The sequence below is a fragment of the Zingiber officinale genome, chromosome 7B, assembly GCF_018446385.1.
Source record: "Zingiber officinale cultivar Zhangliang chromosome 7B, Zo_v1.1, whole genome shotgun sequence".
Classification (NCBI taxonomy): Eukaryota; Viridiplantae; Streptophyta; class Magnoliopsida; order Zingiberales; family Zingiberaceae; genus Zingiber; species Zingiber officinale.
The window spans coordinates 20676306-20696729 of NC_055999.1; the positions used below are offsets into that span (position 1 = coordinate 20676306).

The window sequence follows — 20424 nt, forward strand, 5'->3', positions numbered from 1 at the left end:
TTTAGAAATTTACTTAGAATTTTTTTTTACTTAGTCATTTGTTTTTAAAAAAAAAAATTCTCAAAAATCATTCCTTCTTAAGTTAAAAGATTTTCTGAAATTATAAATTTATGCTCAAATTACTTAGAAATTTTTTTTCCTAAGTCAGAAACTTAGAAATTTTTTTTAAGTTAGAAATATTTTTCAAAATAATTCTTGCAAAAACTTAAAATTATTTTCATGAATTTATTTTAAATATTTTTTCTTTAATCCTTAGATTGTTTTTCTTGGAACCCCATTTTTTATGATCAAAGGGGGAGAAGGGAAAGTATAAATCTAGGGAAAGTATAAGTCTAGGGGGAGGTAGATAGATTTAATTTTTTTCTATCTTTTTGTACTTAAATTGCAACTTAAGTTAAGTTACTTAATTTTATTTAAAGTCTATTTTACCCTATCTTAACTTGGGTTGATCACACCAAAAAGGGGGAGATTGTTGGAACCCCAAGGTTGTTTTGGTGTGATCAACAAGTTGAGTTAGGTCCTGCGTTGTTTCTAACCTTGTGTCTAAGTGTGCAGGAGCTTAGGAGCACAGGTACTCGAGCGGAAGACGCAGCTAGCGAGAAGGACGGCACGCTGTGCGTCCGAGGGACGAGGTGCTGCGGAAGAGTACACCGGCGGACGAGAAGGAAGTGCGCGCGGTGGTTTCGAGGTACAAAAGCCGGAGCGGAAGATTGCTCGGGGAGCAAGAGATTCAGCTAGCGTGAAGGTCGGCACGGGGTGCGACCGAGGGACGAAGTCTGCGGATGAGTACCCTGGTGGACGAGAAGGAACACGCGGCAATTCCGAGGGACAAGAAGCCGGAGGGAAGCACGTTCGAGAAGACCGGAAGATGGGTTCGGGTGAGCCCTATTCCGGAAGGCCGAGATCACCCAAGCAAGCGGAGCCGGAGCGAACAGACCCGGACCAAGACGAGCCGAACTGAGATGAGTTGAACCGGAGTCGAAAAGTCAACTTATGTTGACCTTAGGGCTCCGGGCACCCGGAACCATTCCGGGCGCCCGGAACCGACCGGGGCGCCCGGAACCCTTCCGGGCGCCCGGAATCCTTCCGGGCGCCCGGAATCGACTTTTCAACAGAATCGAGTTTTGACTCGATCCGACCGTTGGGGGATAAAATTTATCCCCCCAGGGCGCCCGGAACCCTTCCAGGCGCCCCGACCAAGGCTATAAATATAGCCTTGGTCCAGAAGCTTTTCATCAATTCAGAACTCACGCTTTTCTTTCAAACACTTGTACGCTTTCTGTAGTTAGCTTCTATTGTGCGCTTCAACTTTGTAAGAGGCTTCTCCGCCTGAAGGAGAAATTCTAGTGCGATCATCTTTCTTGGATTAACAACCTCCCCGGTTGTAACCAAGTCAAAACCTGGTGCCTCTTTTTCTGTTCTGATCTTAGTTTATTGCTTTGATTATTTTACAAGTGTCAGTTTAAGAGTTCAAGAAGGGTTGGTTTGTATTTTGATTTCTGCAGGGCTATTCAACCCCCCCCCCTTCTAGCCGGCCCAACGGTCCTACACTTCTAATATAACTCAAACTTTAATTGGTCATATAATGTGTTTTCATTTGGACCGACCCATCATTTGTGCATATAATATGATACTTTATATGAGTTATATATTGGTTCATAGCTCACAATAATCTTAATCAGCCAGATAATATGTCTTCCTTTAAGCTAACATATTTTGTGCATGATCTGAATAAAATAAAATTTTGTTCTATAGTTGTAAGCTACCTTGAGCATATATCTGACTTAAAAGTAATCTTCCTTTGGGTCAATTATTCTTAGCATAGATATATATCTACTAATACAAAATACACTAAATTTATCTAAGGCGTCTTCCTTTGGGCTGACACAATAATTCAACTTAATAATATGTTGTGAAAATAGACTTAAGAAAACACTAGAAACTTTAACTAAATAGATAATTATTTAATCAATCTTAATAATTTTAAATTAAATTTATCAATCGATTAACATCATATGATAATCAATTGATTTTATCTAATCAATTATCATAATAAATTTGAAAATTTTACTATATGTATATAATTATATATAAAACTCACGCGTAAGAAGGTAACGCTTTAAGTTCTATAATTAAATCATTATTTAAATACCTTTTAAAACATTCATATACATGAAAATATTGTTTAATGCCTTGGTTTTTTAATGCATTGTCATGCATGAAACAGTGTTCACGTAGAAATGTTTTAATTGATTGGAAGAAATCGAATCAATTGATGATGATTTTTGATCGATTAGAAAATTTCTAATCGATTGATAAAGTTTTTAATTGATTACATAAGACTTTTATTCGATTGGAAATATTCTCTTACAAGTTTAAGATTATTAATTAATTTAAAAAAATTTAATTGATCAAGATAATTTTAATCAATTGACCGTTCGATTCTACTCATTTATGTTGTGATTTTAAGCGATTAATCGATTGATAAAAGGTATCAATCGATTGATAACATCAAATCTATTGATCTAGATTTGATCTTATCCATTAAAATCGATCTCGTATTCATTTTAGTCGTGCTAATCGATTGACAAAATTCACCAATCGATTGATGTCTACTGAATCATTAGGTAATTGATTCGGCTCAGTTCTATTCACAATTTTAGACTTGGTAATCGATTGACCAATCAAGCCAATTGATTGAGCCTTCACGATTTGACCTAAAATTAGGTTAATCGTGATGGTTTTTGGCGGCAGTTCACAATTGTTCTTCGTGAAATACACAAACAACATAGAAAATCAATTCTTTCCTAGGTTTTGTTATCAAAAAAAATTATATGATCAAACATATATGGTTCATGAAAAAAACTTTATCTAGCATGAACACAACAAATAAAAAAAAATCTAAATTATATTGCCATAAAATCGAAGAAACAGAGCATTTGCTCTGATACCAATTGATAGAACTTGAGTTTCTCCTAATCGTATAAATTCTAGGAACGAAATAAGAACTTGAATAGAGAAATCAGAAGACATGATCTAGTTTCATCGAAAATATAATACACGAAAGTAAATACATAAACTGTAAATTACGAAGAACATGAATGCGGAAGAATTATCATTATTATTCATGTAATACCTGTCGATCCGACAATCTTACGAAAGAAGAAGGAGAAAAATGTTAGTCTTCCGGAGGAGTTAATAAGGAGTTTGTTAAAATTACCATAATCATCTAGGGACCAATCCATTATATAGTGCACATCATTATTAATCTATAGATAATAATGGATACAAGTAATAAGTTTTGTATATATGAGGTTCGCATTCAATAATTCTATATCCAATAATTGATCACTTAAAATCTTTAAATTACCCTAAAATCTCTAGTAGCAAACTCAACTTCCTCCCTAGTCCTTGCATCAGAAAAAATTTATTCTCACTCCCCGCATGTAAACTTTTCTTTACTTTAACTCTCTAATGCATACCGATTTATCTAATTATCCTTATTTTTTTAGGAACAAAAAGTTTAAAATGAAGTATAATTTTTCCTAAATGCAATATATTTAAACTAGAATCTAGTATATTTTTTATATCAAATTGAGCATGACTCTTTTTCCACCTAATCAATCAATTAATATATTTGATTCTAGTTCAATAGTGTTAAATTTAGGAGGAATTATATCTCATTTTAAACTTTTTGTACCTATAAAAATAACGAGGGCTTCTATTTTGTAAAAATAATGGTATAATTCCTCCTAAATTCAATACCATTTAACTAGAATTGAGTATATCATTCGAATAGTCAGGCGGAAAAAGAGTCGTGCTCAATTTGATAGAAAATATAGTAGATTCTAGTTTAAATATGCTGAATTTAGGAAGAATTATACTTTATTTTGGACTTTTTATATCTAAAAAAAATAAGGACAATTAGATAAATCAGTATGCATTAGAAAGTTAAAAAAAAAAGTTTACATGCAATGAGTGAGAACAAATTTTTTCTAACAGGGGCTGAGGAGAAAATTAAGTTTACATGCAGGAAGTTTAGGACAATTTACCCATCTTAAATCATTCGTGAGCACATATGATATTAAGTCCAACATATGGTGGATGCAAGGGATGAGGGGGATGGAGGTGTCGAGGAGGCGGAGCAAGTCGAGCAGTGCCTCCTGCCGAACACGGTTAGGAATTAAGTTTTCCAAGAAGAAATTGAGAGTGATCATCCTCTGAACTCAACTGATCCAACGTTGCTAAACGTAGGCAACTTTATAATTAAGGTGGTGTTTGGTTTAGAGATTTGGAAATAAGGGAATGGATTTATTCCCAAACTTTATGTTTGGTTGATGGGAATGGAATCAAGATTTGGAATGAAATCCAAAAACTTAGATATGGATGAAACTCACCCCCTCCCTTGGATTTTGATAGAATGAGAATGAGAATTAAGTTTTGGACAAAAATACCCTTAATATGTTTGTTCAATTTTTCTTTTATTTCACTCTCTCTCCTTGTTCTATTTCATCATACTTTCTTTCTCCTCATTCTATCATCACACTTTCTCTCTCCTCATTTTATCATCACATTTTCTCTCTCAACATAGCCCCCACGGGCTGGATCAGCTGGAAGGGTGTCTGAAGCTTGCAACGGAGGTTCAGGTGTCGAGGGTCGCCAGTTGCACATGAGTGTAAAACCTCGGTCTGCTGCGCTTTAAATTCCAACTCGACCCCCAGTCACCCCTCCTGCCTAGCTTAACCATGATTTACCCCCTCTGGATATCTGTGGGGCCGGACCCAGGGAGCCGCTAAGGTGGCGGTTCCACCTTTTTTTTTTTTTTTGCAACTTTCTCTCTCAACATATTTTCCCTCTCCTCATTCTCACTTGTCGCACATTCTCTACCATTTTCTCTCTGTATTCTCTCTCATCACACACACTCTCTCTCATTATTTTCTCTCTCTTCATTCTCTCCTCATTTTTCATCATACTTTCTCTTTTATCATATTTTCTCTCTCCTTAATCTCTCTTACCATACTCTCTCTCTCCATATTTTCTCTCATCAAATTTTCTCTCTCTTCATTCTCTTCCATCACACTCCCTCTCCTCATTTTCTCTCATCACACTTTCCCTCTCTTCATTTTTCCCATCACACTTTCTCTCTCATCATATTTTCTCATCATACTTTCTCTTCTCAATATCTCATTTTCTCTCATCACACTTTCTCTCTCTTCATTTTTTCCCATCATTCTTTCTCAATCAGCACATTTTCTCTTTCATCATACTTTTCTCTTCTCAATCTCTCCTCATTTTCTCTCATCACACTTTCGCTCTTTTCATTTTCCCCATCACACTTTCTCTCTCATCACACTTTCTTTCTCATCATATATTTATCTCACATTCAACTTTCTCTTCTATCTAATTTTTTCTCTTATTTTTCCCTAAGGGTAAAAAAGGAAATTTAGGTTCATTCCGATTGAAAATATTCAACTAACCAAACATTATTTTTAAGAATGATACTCAAGTTCATACTCATTCCCACTCCACAATACTATGATACACATTCCTATTCCGATTCCTAGAAGAGAACCAAACATCACCTAAATATCTTTCGGGTCATTCTTCCGTCCTTTCATTGAAGTCACTTGTTATTTAAGGCTTCTCTGGGGTTTGTGGTCATCGTAGTCTATGATGCTTTTTCACAGGTAAGGACATCTCCAATGCAAGCTTTGTGAGAGATTTGTAAAATAAAAAAACCTCAATAAAAAAGTTTAAATAATTGCAGAGATGAGGTTTGAAGTTTGTAGTTAAAGAGCGATATTGAAAACTCAAACCTATTTTTTCCTTTTGGAGATAGAGTTTGTAATTACTGATAAAGTAGTATTGCTTTATAATTTGTGATTTGTAATATAGAATGTTATATGATTTATAATGTAGGGCCCAAAAAAAAATTTATAGAGGAGTTTTTTAATTATAAAGAGAAAAGTAGATTTTTCATTTTTATGTGAAAGCTTAAAAAAAAAAAAATCTTATTTAAAGATTTAACCATTTCTATGCCCTAAATTTGGTCGTCTCCTTTCCATTTTTTTCTTTCTTTCTTCTACATCTTGATATCTCTGTTGGTTTGGTTTTCTCGTGCATTTGTTGAATTGATTTTCCATCTGCGCGTAGTGATGGCCCCGCCTCAGCCAAAGACCGGCTCTTTGTTGGGCTTAACAAAGGGCACATCGTCACCAGAAGGGAGTTGCCTCCTCGACCTTCAAGCAGAAAAGGGGTGTGAATCTCAGCTTCTTAAAGTTGATGTTTTAATCTCTGGACGACTTTCTGCAGTTTCTTTTCTCTTTTTATTTGCATCTGGAAATTGGTAAACTACTCGAATCGCACGGAAGGTTTCTCTTTTATTAGCTCTTGTCACAGTCGAAGTCATCATTATCACTATGTTTTATATGCATTATTTTCGGCCATTTTTTAATTCATAACCGTCTCAAAATTGCGAGTACCTCATATCTGAGCTCATGATTTATCACTATGTTTTATGTCAATTTTGCATTTAATCACTCTTTGATGCCTGTTCTGATATCATATTCGTTACCTCCCTAATGTTCAAGGAGTCATTTGACTACAACATATTCTAGTTACTGCTGTTGTTTGTTTGCAATTGTAGCTTATATGTGTCACCGTATTCATAAGCCTTATATTTTTTTTACATAAATGTATTTTTTTTCAGTATATATTAAGATGTCAATTAGTAATTACAATGCCTTTTGTTACTTGTTCAATTGTATCGGATGAAACCTTCAACATGTTGCTGTCTCAGATACCTTCCTATTTTTATTTTTTTTTGACTAATTGTTAAATTTTGTGCAATTATATTCCAGAAAACTAGCAAGCGGGTTCATTTCGTTAGGAACTTGATCAGAGACGTTGCTGGTTTTGCTCCTTATGAAAAGAGGATCACTGAGCTTGTGAAAGTTGGAAAGGACAAGCGGGCACTAAAAGTTGCAAACTGAAAGCTCGGCACGCACAAGAGGGCCAAAAAGAAGAGAGAGGAGATGGCTAATGTTCTTCGAAAGATGAGGTTTGTGATTCAATTCCTAGAAATTGTGTCCCAAATTTCATTTTTATTTTTGTTTTACCTCTCTTAATGTGTCCTAAATTTCAAATTTTGTTTTACTTTTTTGAACTTGTTCGATTACCACAACCTCAAGTAGAATGGTTAATTGGGATACATCATATCTGTCTTGTTGGTCATCTACTTGCAGTTCCGTGTGATGGATGGAGCTGTCGTCTTTAGTTGTATGATAAACTATCTTAGTATCTAATAACTATCCATAAAACACATTGATTGCATGTTTAGTTCCCATAATAGTTCTATTCTTGATCAATCTTGATGCAATAATTGTTGTTATCCTTCGTTTTATTTTTTTTCCCTGTAAAAAATTATGGTTGAATTTGTTGTTAAGCAGCAAAGTTTTAGTGGATTATTATCTTGTGTTTTATTTAACACTGGAAATACATGACAGATATATGAACAAGGTCTAATCAAACAATAGAGTACATATTTATTATCATGCTTACCCTGTTTAATTCCTCGATCATCATGTCCAGAACCAAGCATGTCCTTTGTAACTTGGCAAGAAACTTTAAATTATTTAGGGTCTGTTTAAAGAAGCATAATTTCGTAATTATTTGAAACATTTTCATTTTCTTATAAACTGGCAAGTAGTTCCAAAAGTTGTTTTTTTGGGCTTTTCCATAAAATGTTTTTGGCATACAATTTGCCTTGACCTTCAATTTTCTAACGAGTTGTTTCTTTATTATTTTAGTTCCACTGGAGTTAGCGATAAGAAGAAATGATTTAATCTCTTTGCAAGATTCCAATTCAATAGCCTGATGGTGTCTGTTTCTCTTTCTTTTTGTGTTTTACCTGGTATTTAGTAATTGATCGATCTGTCTTTTCCCGTAAGAATTGTAATACTAGTAATCAAGATTGACCAGAATAAAATTGAAGATGGATCAAATATCTGACAATGATAAAGTTCAGATGGGTCAAGATAATCTCACAAGGAAAAGGTTTAAGTAGGTGAAGTATAATCAGATGCTTGGCCAAGGTATATTTCAGGAGGTTTAACTTTAGTTAGTATGAAAAGTTTTGGAAAAGTGAACTCCAAATAAGGAAGTCCAGTAGATTAGAAAGATTAAGAATTAGGTCTGTTTGTATGTCTGTCTTGCATGTTTGATTTGCAGGAAGTAGGAGTTGGGTGACTGAAGCAAGATTAGAGATCGGTGATCGAAAGTTTTCTATCGACCTAAAAATTCTGGTTGATAAAAAAAACTCAAATAACAACGAGATTGTGATGGGATAGAGTTTGATAAGATTTTTCAATAGAACAAAAAGGATTTGAATAGCGGATTGAGTGGGATTGGATGGGAAGTTGGCACAAAAATGACAATTGATTGTTATTGATGTTTATGATTCGAACAACAGATTGGGCGGGATTAGATATTGTTCGGTCAATCTAATAAGGATATCTACTGATTTTTTTTTGAAAAAAAAAAGAGTACATTAGTGTTCGAGACTTGAGTGATAACAAAAATAAAAGGGAGATTCGTTTCGCCAGCATCCTAACGTTCCTGTTAATCCATCTCTAGATTAATATAGAAGAAGTAAATCATAAATGACTACTAATCATGTACTACATATGATGAAAATATAAAAATCAGAGTTTAACTCCAGATTGAATACAAAATACACATTCAGTCATCATTTGAGAGGTGATCTGAATTTATAAGAGATTTTTCCTCCGTTCGGAGGTTCCAGACTAGGGAAAAAAACGCGTTCTGTACGCATGTGTTGGGATTAGCATTCAAAAATGTAAACCAAATAAAAAATTGATAGTGTTTTGTTGTTTTTTTTTGTTATTATTATTTTTTATTTTACTGTTTAATAACTTTGATAAAGGAAATGAATATTACGAAAGTAAGAAAAGTACCACTTTCAGAGCAATCTTTCCCAGGGATTACGAAAGTAAGAAAAGTACACTTGGATTTGTGCTTCCATTCCTTTTCCTTTCGTGGGCTCATTATGTTTTGAATGTATCCATTATTAATTGCAGGATACCATAAGTTTCTGCCTCTTCCATCGATTTCTGCCTCTGTAATTTCTCCTCAGCATCCTTCAAAAACTTGAATTTTGGAGGTGGAGAGGACCACATCTTGATGAACTCCTCTGCGCTTGACGAATCAAACATAGGAGTCAGAGGAGGAGCGAAGAAAGGAGGGGAGTCGAGAGGCATCAAGCATGGAGTGCTTGAAGTCACAAACAAATCACTCAAGCTCTTGATCCCTTCCGGGTTCTCCCGTCCTCTGGCTCCAATTCCTCCCTGGTTTCCTCCTTGGTGAAGAGAAACCTGGGAAGGCCTGCAGTGTCCTGCAGCCTCATCAGCTCTGGCTCCAATGTGCCATCATCTTCCTCGATTGGCTTCAGCGGATAAGAGATCTCTTGCGGATTGATGGCCGCTGAACTCATGGAAGATGGTTTCCTCCAGCAAAAGAGAGGGAGGAAAAGATCTTCGGCGGAGCAGCTCCTGTAACCGCCATCTTCCATGCCTCTGCTCTGTTCTGCTTCCACCAAAACAAGAGCGAGGAAGAGGAAGCCTGGAACAAGACTCAAACCGAAGCCCAAACTGTTAAAATTTCACATCTGTTTGCCTTCCAGGTGCAACTCTCAGCCCTACAAGAACATTACATGGAAAAGGAAAGAACACAACTGATGGCATACACAAATCCGATGAAAGGAGGAAGAAACCAAAGAGGGAAAAAAAAACAAATTTTTTGCACAAAAAAGATCCCTTAAACATCCGACTCACTCACACCAATCTGTTGGAAGGAGGAAAAAAATACAATTTTTTTGCACAAAAAATCTCTCTTTTAGACGGAGCTGAGACTGGAACAAGACAAATATGAACCAAAGAGGAATTAATGAAGACCAAAATCTAGGATTTTCCCTTATCAGGCTCAGCTTTTGTTCGGAGAGAGGAAAGCGCGAGGATGCTGTATTCTTGGCGAGATGTGATAAGGTTGCTTTGATTCCAGAGCATGGCCGGAATTGGATGTGGTGGTGGATTTATGACTGATCCTAGGCTAATTATCGAGCGACGTGTGGCATGTGATTGAAAAAGGTCAGACTCCGGTCTTTCCTTCTGTTTGTGCATCGACCTAAAGTTCTGAAAGGAAAGTTAAGTGAAGAACTTCTGAGGAAGCTTAACGACGATAATAAGTCGTTCAATGTCTAGATTGAAAAGGCTGTGACAGCCATTTGCAGCATGGCCTTCAATCTATTCAAGTTCACAGATAGTCGAAGTTCAGCATCTTGAAGAAATACACACACCTTCAAAAGTTTGGTGCAGATTAAGTTCCATATGTTGTTTGTCTTTTCACTTTGGACTTGATGCGGTTCCACATTCTCCTCAGCTCTTGCATTTTGGCTTCAAACTCATCGGCTCCTGCCAACTGATTGCTCTCCAACCAATTCATGGCCTTCTCAATCTCCTCATCCATCGCCCTCATCGCATTTCTCATGTCATAAACCGTGTTCTCCAATGCATTCTTGGCTTCCACATTCTTCGCATGCTTATCGTCATCCGCCTTATGCTTCTGAGCTCGACTAACCATCTTCTCAATCTCTTCCTTGTTCTGACTATTCATGCTGTTGGTTATGCTCAGTTTGCTTTTGTCGCCGGTGACCATGTCCTCGGCTGAAACAGTGAGTGCATAGTCGGCCTTAATGTCGAAAGTCACCTTAATTTTGGTTTTCCGTTGGTGCCCGTAGAGATGGCTGATAACTCGAATTTGCCTAGGAGTGTGTTATCCCGTACCCTTGATCTCTCGCCTTCGTACACCTGAATCGATACTCTACAGGGGGAGGAGTCATCCGTATTCTTGCTCGAGTTCTCCACTACTGTATCGTCTTAATTGGTAAACCGTCTGAATCAGCTCATGACAAACTCCGCTGCCCTGCTGTTTGCTCTGGTGGGTGGAGAAGAGCATTTCCTTCTTGTTGGGGATGGCGCAGTTCCTCGGAATCATCACTTTCATGACTCCTGCTGTCTCCAATCCTAGGGAGAGGGAAGTGACATCCAAAAGCAGAAAATCCTCCAGTTGATCATTACCATGGCCACTTAAGATCGCTGCATGAGCTGCAGCACCACAAGCCACCGTTTCATCCCGATTCATGCTCTTGCAGAGTTCCTTGCCATTGAAGAAGCCCTGATATAAATGATAGTTACAGTTTAAAGATCACATTGTATAATCTGTTTCAAAATGTAAATAATTTACACGACGTGAAAAAATTGAGACCCACCCACCTGCAACAGCTGATGTATCTTTGGAATCCTCGAAGAGCCACCCACCAAGACGACGTCGTCCACCTCGTTTTTGTCGACATGAGCCTCTCTCAGGCATGTCTCCACTGCCTCCATGCACTTCCTGAAGAGGTCGTTGTTAAGCTCTTCGAACATGCTGCGCGTGATGTTGCCTTAGAAGTCGGTGTCGTTGAAGAGGAAGTCGATCTCAATCGTCGTCTGCGTTGCCGACGAGAGAGCCCTCTTCGCCCTCTCGCAAGCCGCCCTCAGCTTCGTGACCTTCCTGTGGTTGCCGCTGATGTCCTTCTTGTGCTTCGTCTTGATGTCACGGATGAAGTAGTTCACGAGTCGCTGGTCGAAGTCCACGCCTCCGAGGTAGAGTTCGCCGGCGCTCCCCTTCACTATAGCGATGCTCTCTTCGATGGCAATAAGAGAGACGTTGAGGCTGCCGCCGCCGAGGTCGAAGACAAGCACATTCTTCTCACCGTTGCTGCAGGAACCTCTACTGCCTTTCTTCTCGAGGCCGTAAGCGACAGCGGCTGCCGATGCTTCGTTAATGAGACGCATGACGTGGAGGCCAGCGATGTGACCGGCGTCCCTAATGGCCTGGCGCTGGAGGATCCGAGATAGGATTCGGCGATGATGCGCATCCTCATTAGGATCATGGAGATTAGTTCCTCCGCGCCAAATTCCATCTCCTTGCCCTTGTATTGAATTAATATCATCGGCTTGTCATCGGATCTTGCAGTGATCTCGAATGGCAGAGTCTTCACGTGACCTCGCGCAGAGAGATCACTGAAGCGCCTGCCAAGAAGACGCTTAACATCTGCAAATGAATTAAGCACTCCGATTCACAATACAATTCAGGCAAAATCAGCAATTAGAGCAAGAGTGAGAGAAAGGGAAAGTGACCAAAGATGGTGTTGGTGGGGTTGATGGAAGCCTGGGCCTTGGCGGCGTGGCCGATGAGGCGCTCGGTGTCGTTGAAGGCGACGCAGGAGGGGGTGGTGCGGTTGCCCATCTCGTCGGGGATAATCTCCGCCCATCTGTTTCGCCACACGGCAACGCAAGAATAGCTCGTGCCGAGATCGATACCGATGGGCACCTGTTGATGCGCCCTCTTCATCCTTGCCGAACAAAGCAAGAGGGTGGAGAATGGAAACAAAGAACACTGGCAAGTTGCAACCGTTCGTCTGCGCAGCTGGCCCTGCCGAGATAGTTCGGAAGGTCGCCCTCAGAGGATAGGACCGAATATTTCTCCGTACATCCACGTCAAATATCTAACTTTTTCATAAATTTTATATTTAAATATTTTCTTCAACAAAATATTTATTAATATCTTAATTCTAAATATATCAAATTTTATAATTAAATATTTTACTAATCAAATATTTATAATTAAATATTCCTCTTTTAAATATCTCTAATTTCATATTAAAAATAATTTAATAGAAAAATACCAAAACAAAAAATAATCAATCATTTCCCCCGCTACAGCATGGTGGCCCGGCTGCAGGCAACCCACCCTCTGCTGCAACTTTTTCAGTATATATATATATTTTAAAAAAAAAAAGATAAATTTTCTGATCAACTAAAATTCTCTATCTTTCAATATATATACATATATATAATTAATATATACATATAATATTACTAAAATGTCTTTGTACATGTATATATACATGAATTCTAGCTAATCAAATTCTGATCATTTAGTATTATCCTTAAAAAAAATAAAAGTCACTGTATCCGGTGATTTCTATCATTACCGAACATAATGCGGAGATTTGAACCTTCGGGGTGGAGGCTAAGTTTTCTGGTCTAGGAAATTTTGAATCAGAAGAGGTCTTGTCCATTCATTAATTAGATGAATTGAATTCTATCTATTTATTCATTAGTTGGATAAATTAGACCCCACCTATTAAACAAGTGAAATTCAATTCATCCAATTAATAAATAAACAGGTGATTAAAGATGATCCAAAAATCTTAGATCAGAGGATTCCTATTGTCAGGATGAGACCACATTCTCTGAATTAGAAAATTCTGGACCAAAAAATTTCTTTTTAAATTTCGAAGTAATTTGACAAAATCTGTCCAAAATTTCTAGCCCGTCCCGTCCCATTTCATCCCATCTTCGCCTACCAACTCCACAACATTACTTACATTTTATCGTCTCAACTTCCTCTCTATCGATTTATTTCGGTTTGATCGTTTAGAGTTTCTCCTCCGGTACCTTCTAATTTGCTATCTTTGAAATTTTAGGATTTATCTAAAATTATCATACACAAGAAAAAAAATTATTCTTGATTTTTAATATTCACAAAACATATACATCATAATAGCTATAAACATATAATTGCAACAAAGTTATAGCAACAGTTAATATTTTAACGTTGCAGCAACCGTTATAATTTTATTGTTACTCTAATACATTTAATTTATTTATTTAACCACCACATTGTAGTAGTTTAGAAATCAAAGTTACTATAACTATTGATACAATCGATTCCTAGTAAGATTGATCAATCTCGAATTGATTTGAATTAAGATTTTAATATTTGATCAATATATTAATAACCCCGTTATTAACTTCAGGCCTAATGATTTATAAGAAAATATTTTCCATGAGAATGTCTTGATAATCCAGGCTCTTATTGCCAACTATATAGTAAAGAGGGTGTCCATGGACAGTAACAATTTTGTTAACATCATTTTCAAAGAAGTCGTTATTCAACTGCAACTAGATGGAGAAGAATAATGCTCATTAAATACCTCTTTATTCGGATTTACAGGACATTAGGTACAACTAATGGGTCAAATTCACCCATCTCTTTCCCTAAGAAAGAAACTAGTAAGAGCATCCACAATAGCTTGAGATATTTCTCCCAAGTATTTATGGACCCCACTTCCACATCATCTTTCAAATATCCCACTATTCAAATATCTCAACTTCCACAATGAAATATCTCACCAATCAAATATTTATGGGTCCCACTCATCAAATATTCACTCTCAAATATCCTCAATTCCACAATTAAATATCTCATCAAATTTAATTAACTTACATTTAATTCTAACAAAAATTTAATAGAAATATAAATTTAAGTTCATACTAATACTAATATTTTATAAATTTAAAATTAAAATACAGAGATACAAACCATATTTAATTAATAAAATATATAACAATAAACTACAAATAATAAAAGTAACATGGGGCAGCTAAAATAAACCAAATTAACTACATGTTCAATTTTTTCTTCAGTTGTTCACATATCGCTAGATGATTTTGAAGTTGTTCATTAGTCATGCCTCGTGTGTCCATTACGAGGAGTTGATGTGCTTGGATGAGTTTATCAACTTTCTTATTGTTATTATACTCTTCCAACTGCGCCATTGATTGTTGCATAAACTGATTCAATTCATCAAGTAGGCATACTCTTTCTTTGCCTTTCCTCTTTGCTGCCTTCTGTCCCATTGGACGAAATCGGATTTCTCTATCATCTATATCAACAGTTGTGTTAGGATTAGAAGAGCCAGTACGTGCATCTGATGATTATGATGTTCTTGCTTTTTTTGTTGCCTGTCGATCTGAGGATTGAGGAGCATACATAGGACTATCTTTCACGATTCTCCACACATGCTCATATTGGAAAGTAGTTTTAAAAGTACTCTTATATTCTTCATGAGCTCGCACCATCAAATCCTCATCACTCCATCCGCTTGGTCGATCATTATACCATTTATTGTAGATTCCATTGTATCTATTTATGATCTTTTTCAATGAAGCCCAATGTGATTTTGCTTTCTCTGCAGTTCTCTTTTTAGCTCCTTTAGCTTGATTGGTATTGAAGTATGTCACAACTCGTTTCCAAAATGACTCACTCTTCTGGACATTACCAACTACTGAATCTTCACTCATAATTGTGTAGGCCGTTGCAAGGAGCTTATCATATGCCACTATCCATACTGTTCGCTTGTTATTGTCTTCATCTGATTTGTTGCCCATCTCTGGTGCTTGATTGAGAATAATATCGTCGGACCCTATTTTAGATGAAAATGGAGGAAATTGTGAATCGGGGACTACATAAGATGTACCTTTATCACTGTCAATTGCATCAACACTAGCTCTTCTCGATTCATTTGAATGAATCTCTGGTGATTGAAGCTGATTAATTCCATGAGATGGGCCTTGCATGAAATACTGATTACTCTGCCAATATTCTGGAGGATATGTATAAAACGGAGCTCGAGGGTCGCCACTCAAAGAATTTGGATAACTTTGGAAATTATGGTAATATGGTGGTGGATATGGAAAAGGTTAGAAATTTGGTGGATGTTGAGTGGGAAATGGAAATTGAGGATTGAAGAAATTAGGACGGGCTCGAGAACTTTCTTCACTTGAATTTTCGTCGATATTTGGAGAGTTGAACAAATCCCTAAAATAATTACCAGAATTTTTATCCATCTCTCTAAATTTTTGGTAGGCAATAGGTATGAAAATGATGAAAATAGATGAAAGAAAGGATGTATATATAGGGAGAAATTGAACGTTATCGAACGTTTAATTTTTCGAACGGTTAATTTTTTGAACGTTTGATTCCGAATGTTTGATTCCTCGATAATTAATTTATCCAACGGACTCTTTTAATGTTTGCATAGTTTGAATTTAATTAAATTAAAAAAAAATTTAAAACAAATATAAAGTCACGGCAGCACTCATATAAGGTGGGGCTCACCATATTAAAAACAAAAAAATAAAATAAAACAGTAGTGGCAGCCCACTTTTTGTGGGCCCCACATGAGGAAATCACCGGACACAGATGTGTGTCCAGTGATTTCTATTACCCCATCAAATATCCCCCACAATGGGGGATATTTGGGGGTGGGGGATATTTGGAGAAATATCCCCTCCAAATATCCCCCACTAGAGATGCTCTAAGAAGGACAAGACACACACCTTTCCTCGTCATAAATACGAAGTCCGCCTACAATGTTATATTAAGGAGACTAGCATTGAGCGCCTTCCAGGGGACAGTTTCCACCTTTCATCAAAAGATTAAATTTTCATTGGATAACCGAATTAGGAAAAGTGAAGAGAAATCAACTGGCAACCAGAAAATGTTATGTTGGTGTAATCCAGACTGATTCCCGAAGGACTTGCTAAACTCACAATACTTTCTTCCAAGTTACCAAGAAGTCACCAATAACCCGACTCGAGGACAATCACCAAGAGGTGCAAATCCATTCTAACCAGCCAAGAGGGGAGATCGCTTTGTTCGGTCACTTGCATATGGAGAGGTGGGGGCAGTCAGACAACTCAGAGAAGGAGGGTATCAGTCGTCCGACCCTCTGGAGGACTTCCTAAACCACCATCAGATCCTTTGAGAAATGTCCAATGATGTTTTCTCGGAGTTCAAATAATTCTCTCTTAGGTACACCTGTTGTTTATAAAAGCTTATTTCTGGCTTCTACTTTCATGCTCCTTGCTCCTGCCTTACGATTTTTTTCATAGGATAAATCATGCCATAAGAATGCTTTCTAGTGCGGGTAATCGAGTGAGAGCGAGTGGGGAAAAACTGTTGGTTGCTACTCGGAAAGCCTAGAGGTTCCACTGTACAAAAATTTTGTACAAAGGTCTGAACCTTTTCCTAGCTACCATGTGTTCTTTTAAATTAAATTTTGGATCGCCTGCGGAACTTAACACGTTTGATCCAAAACTTAATCTATTCGTTCTTTTAGGTTTTGACTTGGGTCTCCTGCGGAACTTAACACGTTCGACCCAAATCACCTTAAGTTATTAATTCCATTAAATATTAATTTCCATAATTGGTTCCCAGTACTGACGTGGCGAGGCACATGGCCTTCTTGGATATGGGAGCAACCACCACCGACTAGACAAAACCTTTTATGGAAAGCTAATATTTAATTTCCTAAAATAACTTTAGGTTAACCGAAAAGAACAATCAAATCACAAGGAAAAAGAAAACAAAAGAACACAACATCGAAAAACATATTCGAAATACTAGAATCGCATGCCTCTTGTATTTGGTATTATTTTCAAAAATAACTAGTATGATGCGGAAAGAAAAATTACTAGTTATACCTTTTAGAAAGACCTCTTGATCTTCTACCGTATTCCTCTTCTAACCTCGGACGTTGTGTGGGCAACGATCTTCCGAGATGAGAAACCACCAAAGCACCTTCCTCTCCTTTCTTCAAGTTTCGGCCAAGCACTATGCTTCCAAGAGATGAAGATCTTTTTCCACCAATCAAGCTCCAAGGGATGTAAGCTTTCTCTCCTTCTTCTCCAAGCTAAAATCCGGCCACCACTTGATCTTCAAGGAGGAAGAGAGGTCCGGCCACAAGATGGAGAGAAGAGAAAGGAAGGAGGCCGGCCACACCAAGGAAGTAAAGAGGGAGAAAATAATAGAGGCTGTTCACCCATGAAGGCACCTCTACCTCCTCTTTTATAATCCTTGGTCTTGGCAAATAAGGAAATTTTAATAAAAATTTCCTTAATTCTTTTGCGATGAAAAGGAAAAAATTATTTTAATTAAAATAATTTTTTCTTCTCATTGAAACATGGCCGGCCACTTTATTTCCCCAAATCAAGGAGAGTTTTAATTAAACAAGAATTAAAACTTCCTAATTTGTTTCCGGAAATTTATAAAAATTTCTCCAATAATTTTATCCCTTCATGATTGGTTTATAAAAAGGAAATTTAATAAATTAAAATCTTTCTTTTAAACATGTGGATAAAAAGAAAGTTATCTCTATAAATTAAAATCTCTTTTAATCTACAAATAAGGAAAGATATCAAATCTTTTCTTAATCTTTTGTAGAAACTTATAAAGAGAATATTTAATTTTAAACTCTCTTTTAAATCATGAACATAATTAAAAAGGAAAGTTTTCTTAAAATTTAAAATCCTCCTTTAATCAACAAATAAGGAAAGATTTCAAATTTTAAACTCTCTTTTAAACATGTAGATGATTTACAAATAAGGAAAGTTTTTACCAAAAATTAAAACCATCCTTTTAAACTACAAATAAGGAAAGAGATTAATCTCTTCTCTTAATCTTTTGTAGAAAGTTATAAAAGGAAATTTTTAATTTTTAAACTCTCTTTTAAAATCATGATATCCACATAAGAAATAATTTTAATAAAAATCCTTTTTAATATTCTAGTGGCCGGCCACCTAAGCTTGGGACCCAAGCTTTGGCCGGCCACCTACATGGCTCATCCACTTGGTCTTGGCCGGCCCTAGCTTGGGTTCCAAGCTAGCTTGGCCGGCCCCATTGGATGGGTAAGAAGGTGGGTATGCGGTGGATATAAATCTCTATATACTAGAGGCTACGATAGGGACCGAGAGGAGGAATTGGTTTTGGTCTCCCGATAAAATTAAGCATCCCGTGCTCGCCCCGAACACACAACTTAATTTTATCAATAATAATTCATTCCACTAGAGAACTATTATTGAACTACCGTACCAATCCCAAATTACATTTTGGGCTCCTTCTTATCATGAGTGTGTTAGTCTCCCTGTGTTTAAGATAACAAATGTCCACTAATTAAGTAAGTTACTGACAACTCACTTAATTAATATCTAGCTCCAAGAGTAGTACCACTCAACTTCATCGTCATGTCGGACTAAGTCCACCTGCAGGGTTTAACATGACAATCCTTATGAGCTCCTCTTGGGGACATTCTCAACCTAGATCACTAGGACACAGTTTCCTTCTATAATCAACAACACACACTATAAGTGATATCATTTCCCAACTTATCGGGCTTATTGATTCATCGAACTAAATCTCACCCATTGATAAATTAAAGAAATAAATATCAAATATATGTGCTTGTTATTATATTAGGATTAAGAGCACACACTTCCATAATAACTGAGGTCTTTGTTTCTTTATAAAATCAGTATAAAAGAAACGACCTCTAATGGTCCTACTCAATACACTCTAAGTGTACTAGTGTAATTATATAGTTAAGATAAACTAATACCTAATTACACTACGACCTTTCAATGGTTTGTTCCTTTCCATTATGGTCGTGAGCTACTGTTTATAATTTATAAGGTACTGATAACATGATCCTCTGTGTGTGACACCACACACCATGTTATTTACAATATAAATTAATTGAACAACTACATTTATCATAAATGTAGACATTTGACCAATGTGATTCTTATTTCTAGTTAAATATTTATACCAAAAGCTAGGCTTTTAGTATACACTCTAACAAAAACTTGTTATGCTAAAAGTCGATCAGGCTAATTATGAATGGGATTTTTGGATCCCTGCCCGACTAGACTCGGACAATCACTTGAGGTCTGGAGGAGCTCTGCTTGCATAGGAGGAGGGATATTAGGACCCAACTAGGTCCTATGAGTTGAGGGCTTAAGGAGTGCCTAGGTTTCGTGATTCCCTAGAAGGCTCAGGTATAATCTTGGCTGGATTCTCATTATTGGGTACCTTTTTCATATGCAGTAGCGCTTACTCCAAACCTTGGATCTTTTTCTCAAAAAAAGTCAATACAAAGAGTGACACATTCAGGTACGGTATAGCTAAAGGTAATTAGCACTCCATGGGCGGTCCAACTTCCTACCATTAGCATCCTATAGGTAATATGCACCTGACTTGAGCACTTTAATGATTTTATATGAACTGCCCCACTGAGATTCTAACTTGGTTGCCTCTCCCATCGTCTTTATCCTTTTCCATATCAAATCCCCTTCTCCGAATAAGCATAAGATCACTCTCCTATCATAATTTTACCGCATCTACTGTCGATATGCGGTTAATCGGGCAATAGTTCTTTCTCTGGTAAGATCTAGTTCTAGAAGTCGTCACTTAGTATTATCAGGGTCGTATAGTAATCGTCGGATGGAAGCGACCCCGACCTTGACCGGCACGATCGCCTCGCTATCGTAGACGAGGTGAAACAGAGTGAGCCCAGTGCTTTCTCGTGGAGTCGTTCGATATGTCCAAAGGATGCTGGGGAGCTCTTCAACTCAATCACCTCCTACGTGGTCTAGCTTGACCTTGAGCCCCCTGACTATC

The 20424-nt window shown here is 37.0% G+C and overlaps 1 protein-coding gene and 2 pseudogenes across 1 annotated transcript; 1 reads left to right on the forward strand and 2 right to left on the reverse strand.

Moving 5' to 3' along the window:
- The first annotated feature begins 6155 nt into the window (after window positions 1–6155).
- On the forward strand, window positions 6156–8236 carry LOC122004228 (annotated as a pseudogene).
- A 2004-nt stretch (window positions 8237–10240) lies between these two features.
- LOC122005478 lies at window positions 10241–12543 on the reverse strand (annotated as a pseudogene).
- A 2045-nt stretch (window positions 12544–14588) lies between these two features.
- LOC122004229 lies at window positions 14589–15545 on the reverse strand. The gene is made up of 2 exons (XM_042559150.1): window positions 15020–15545; window positions 14589–14851 (listed from the first exon to the last, which is right to left on the reverse strand). The coding sequence occupies exons 1-2, from the start codon at window positions 15543–15545 to the stop codon at window positions 14589–14591; spliced, it is 789 nt and encodes a 262-aa protein (XP_042415084.1).
- Window positions 15546–20424: the final 4879 nt, after the last annotated feature.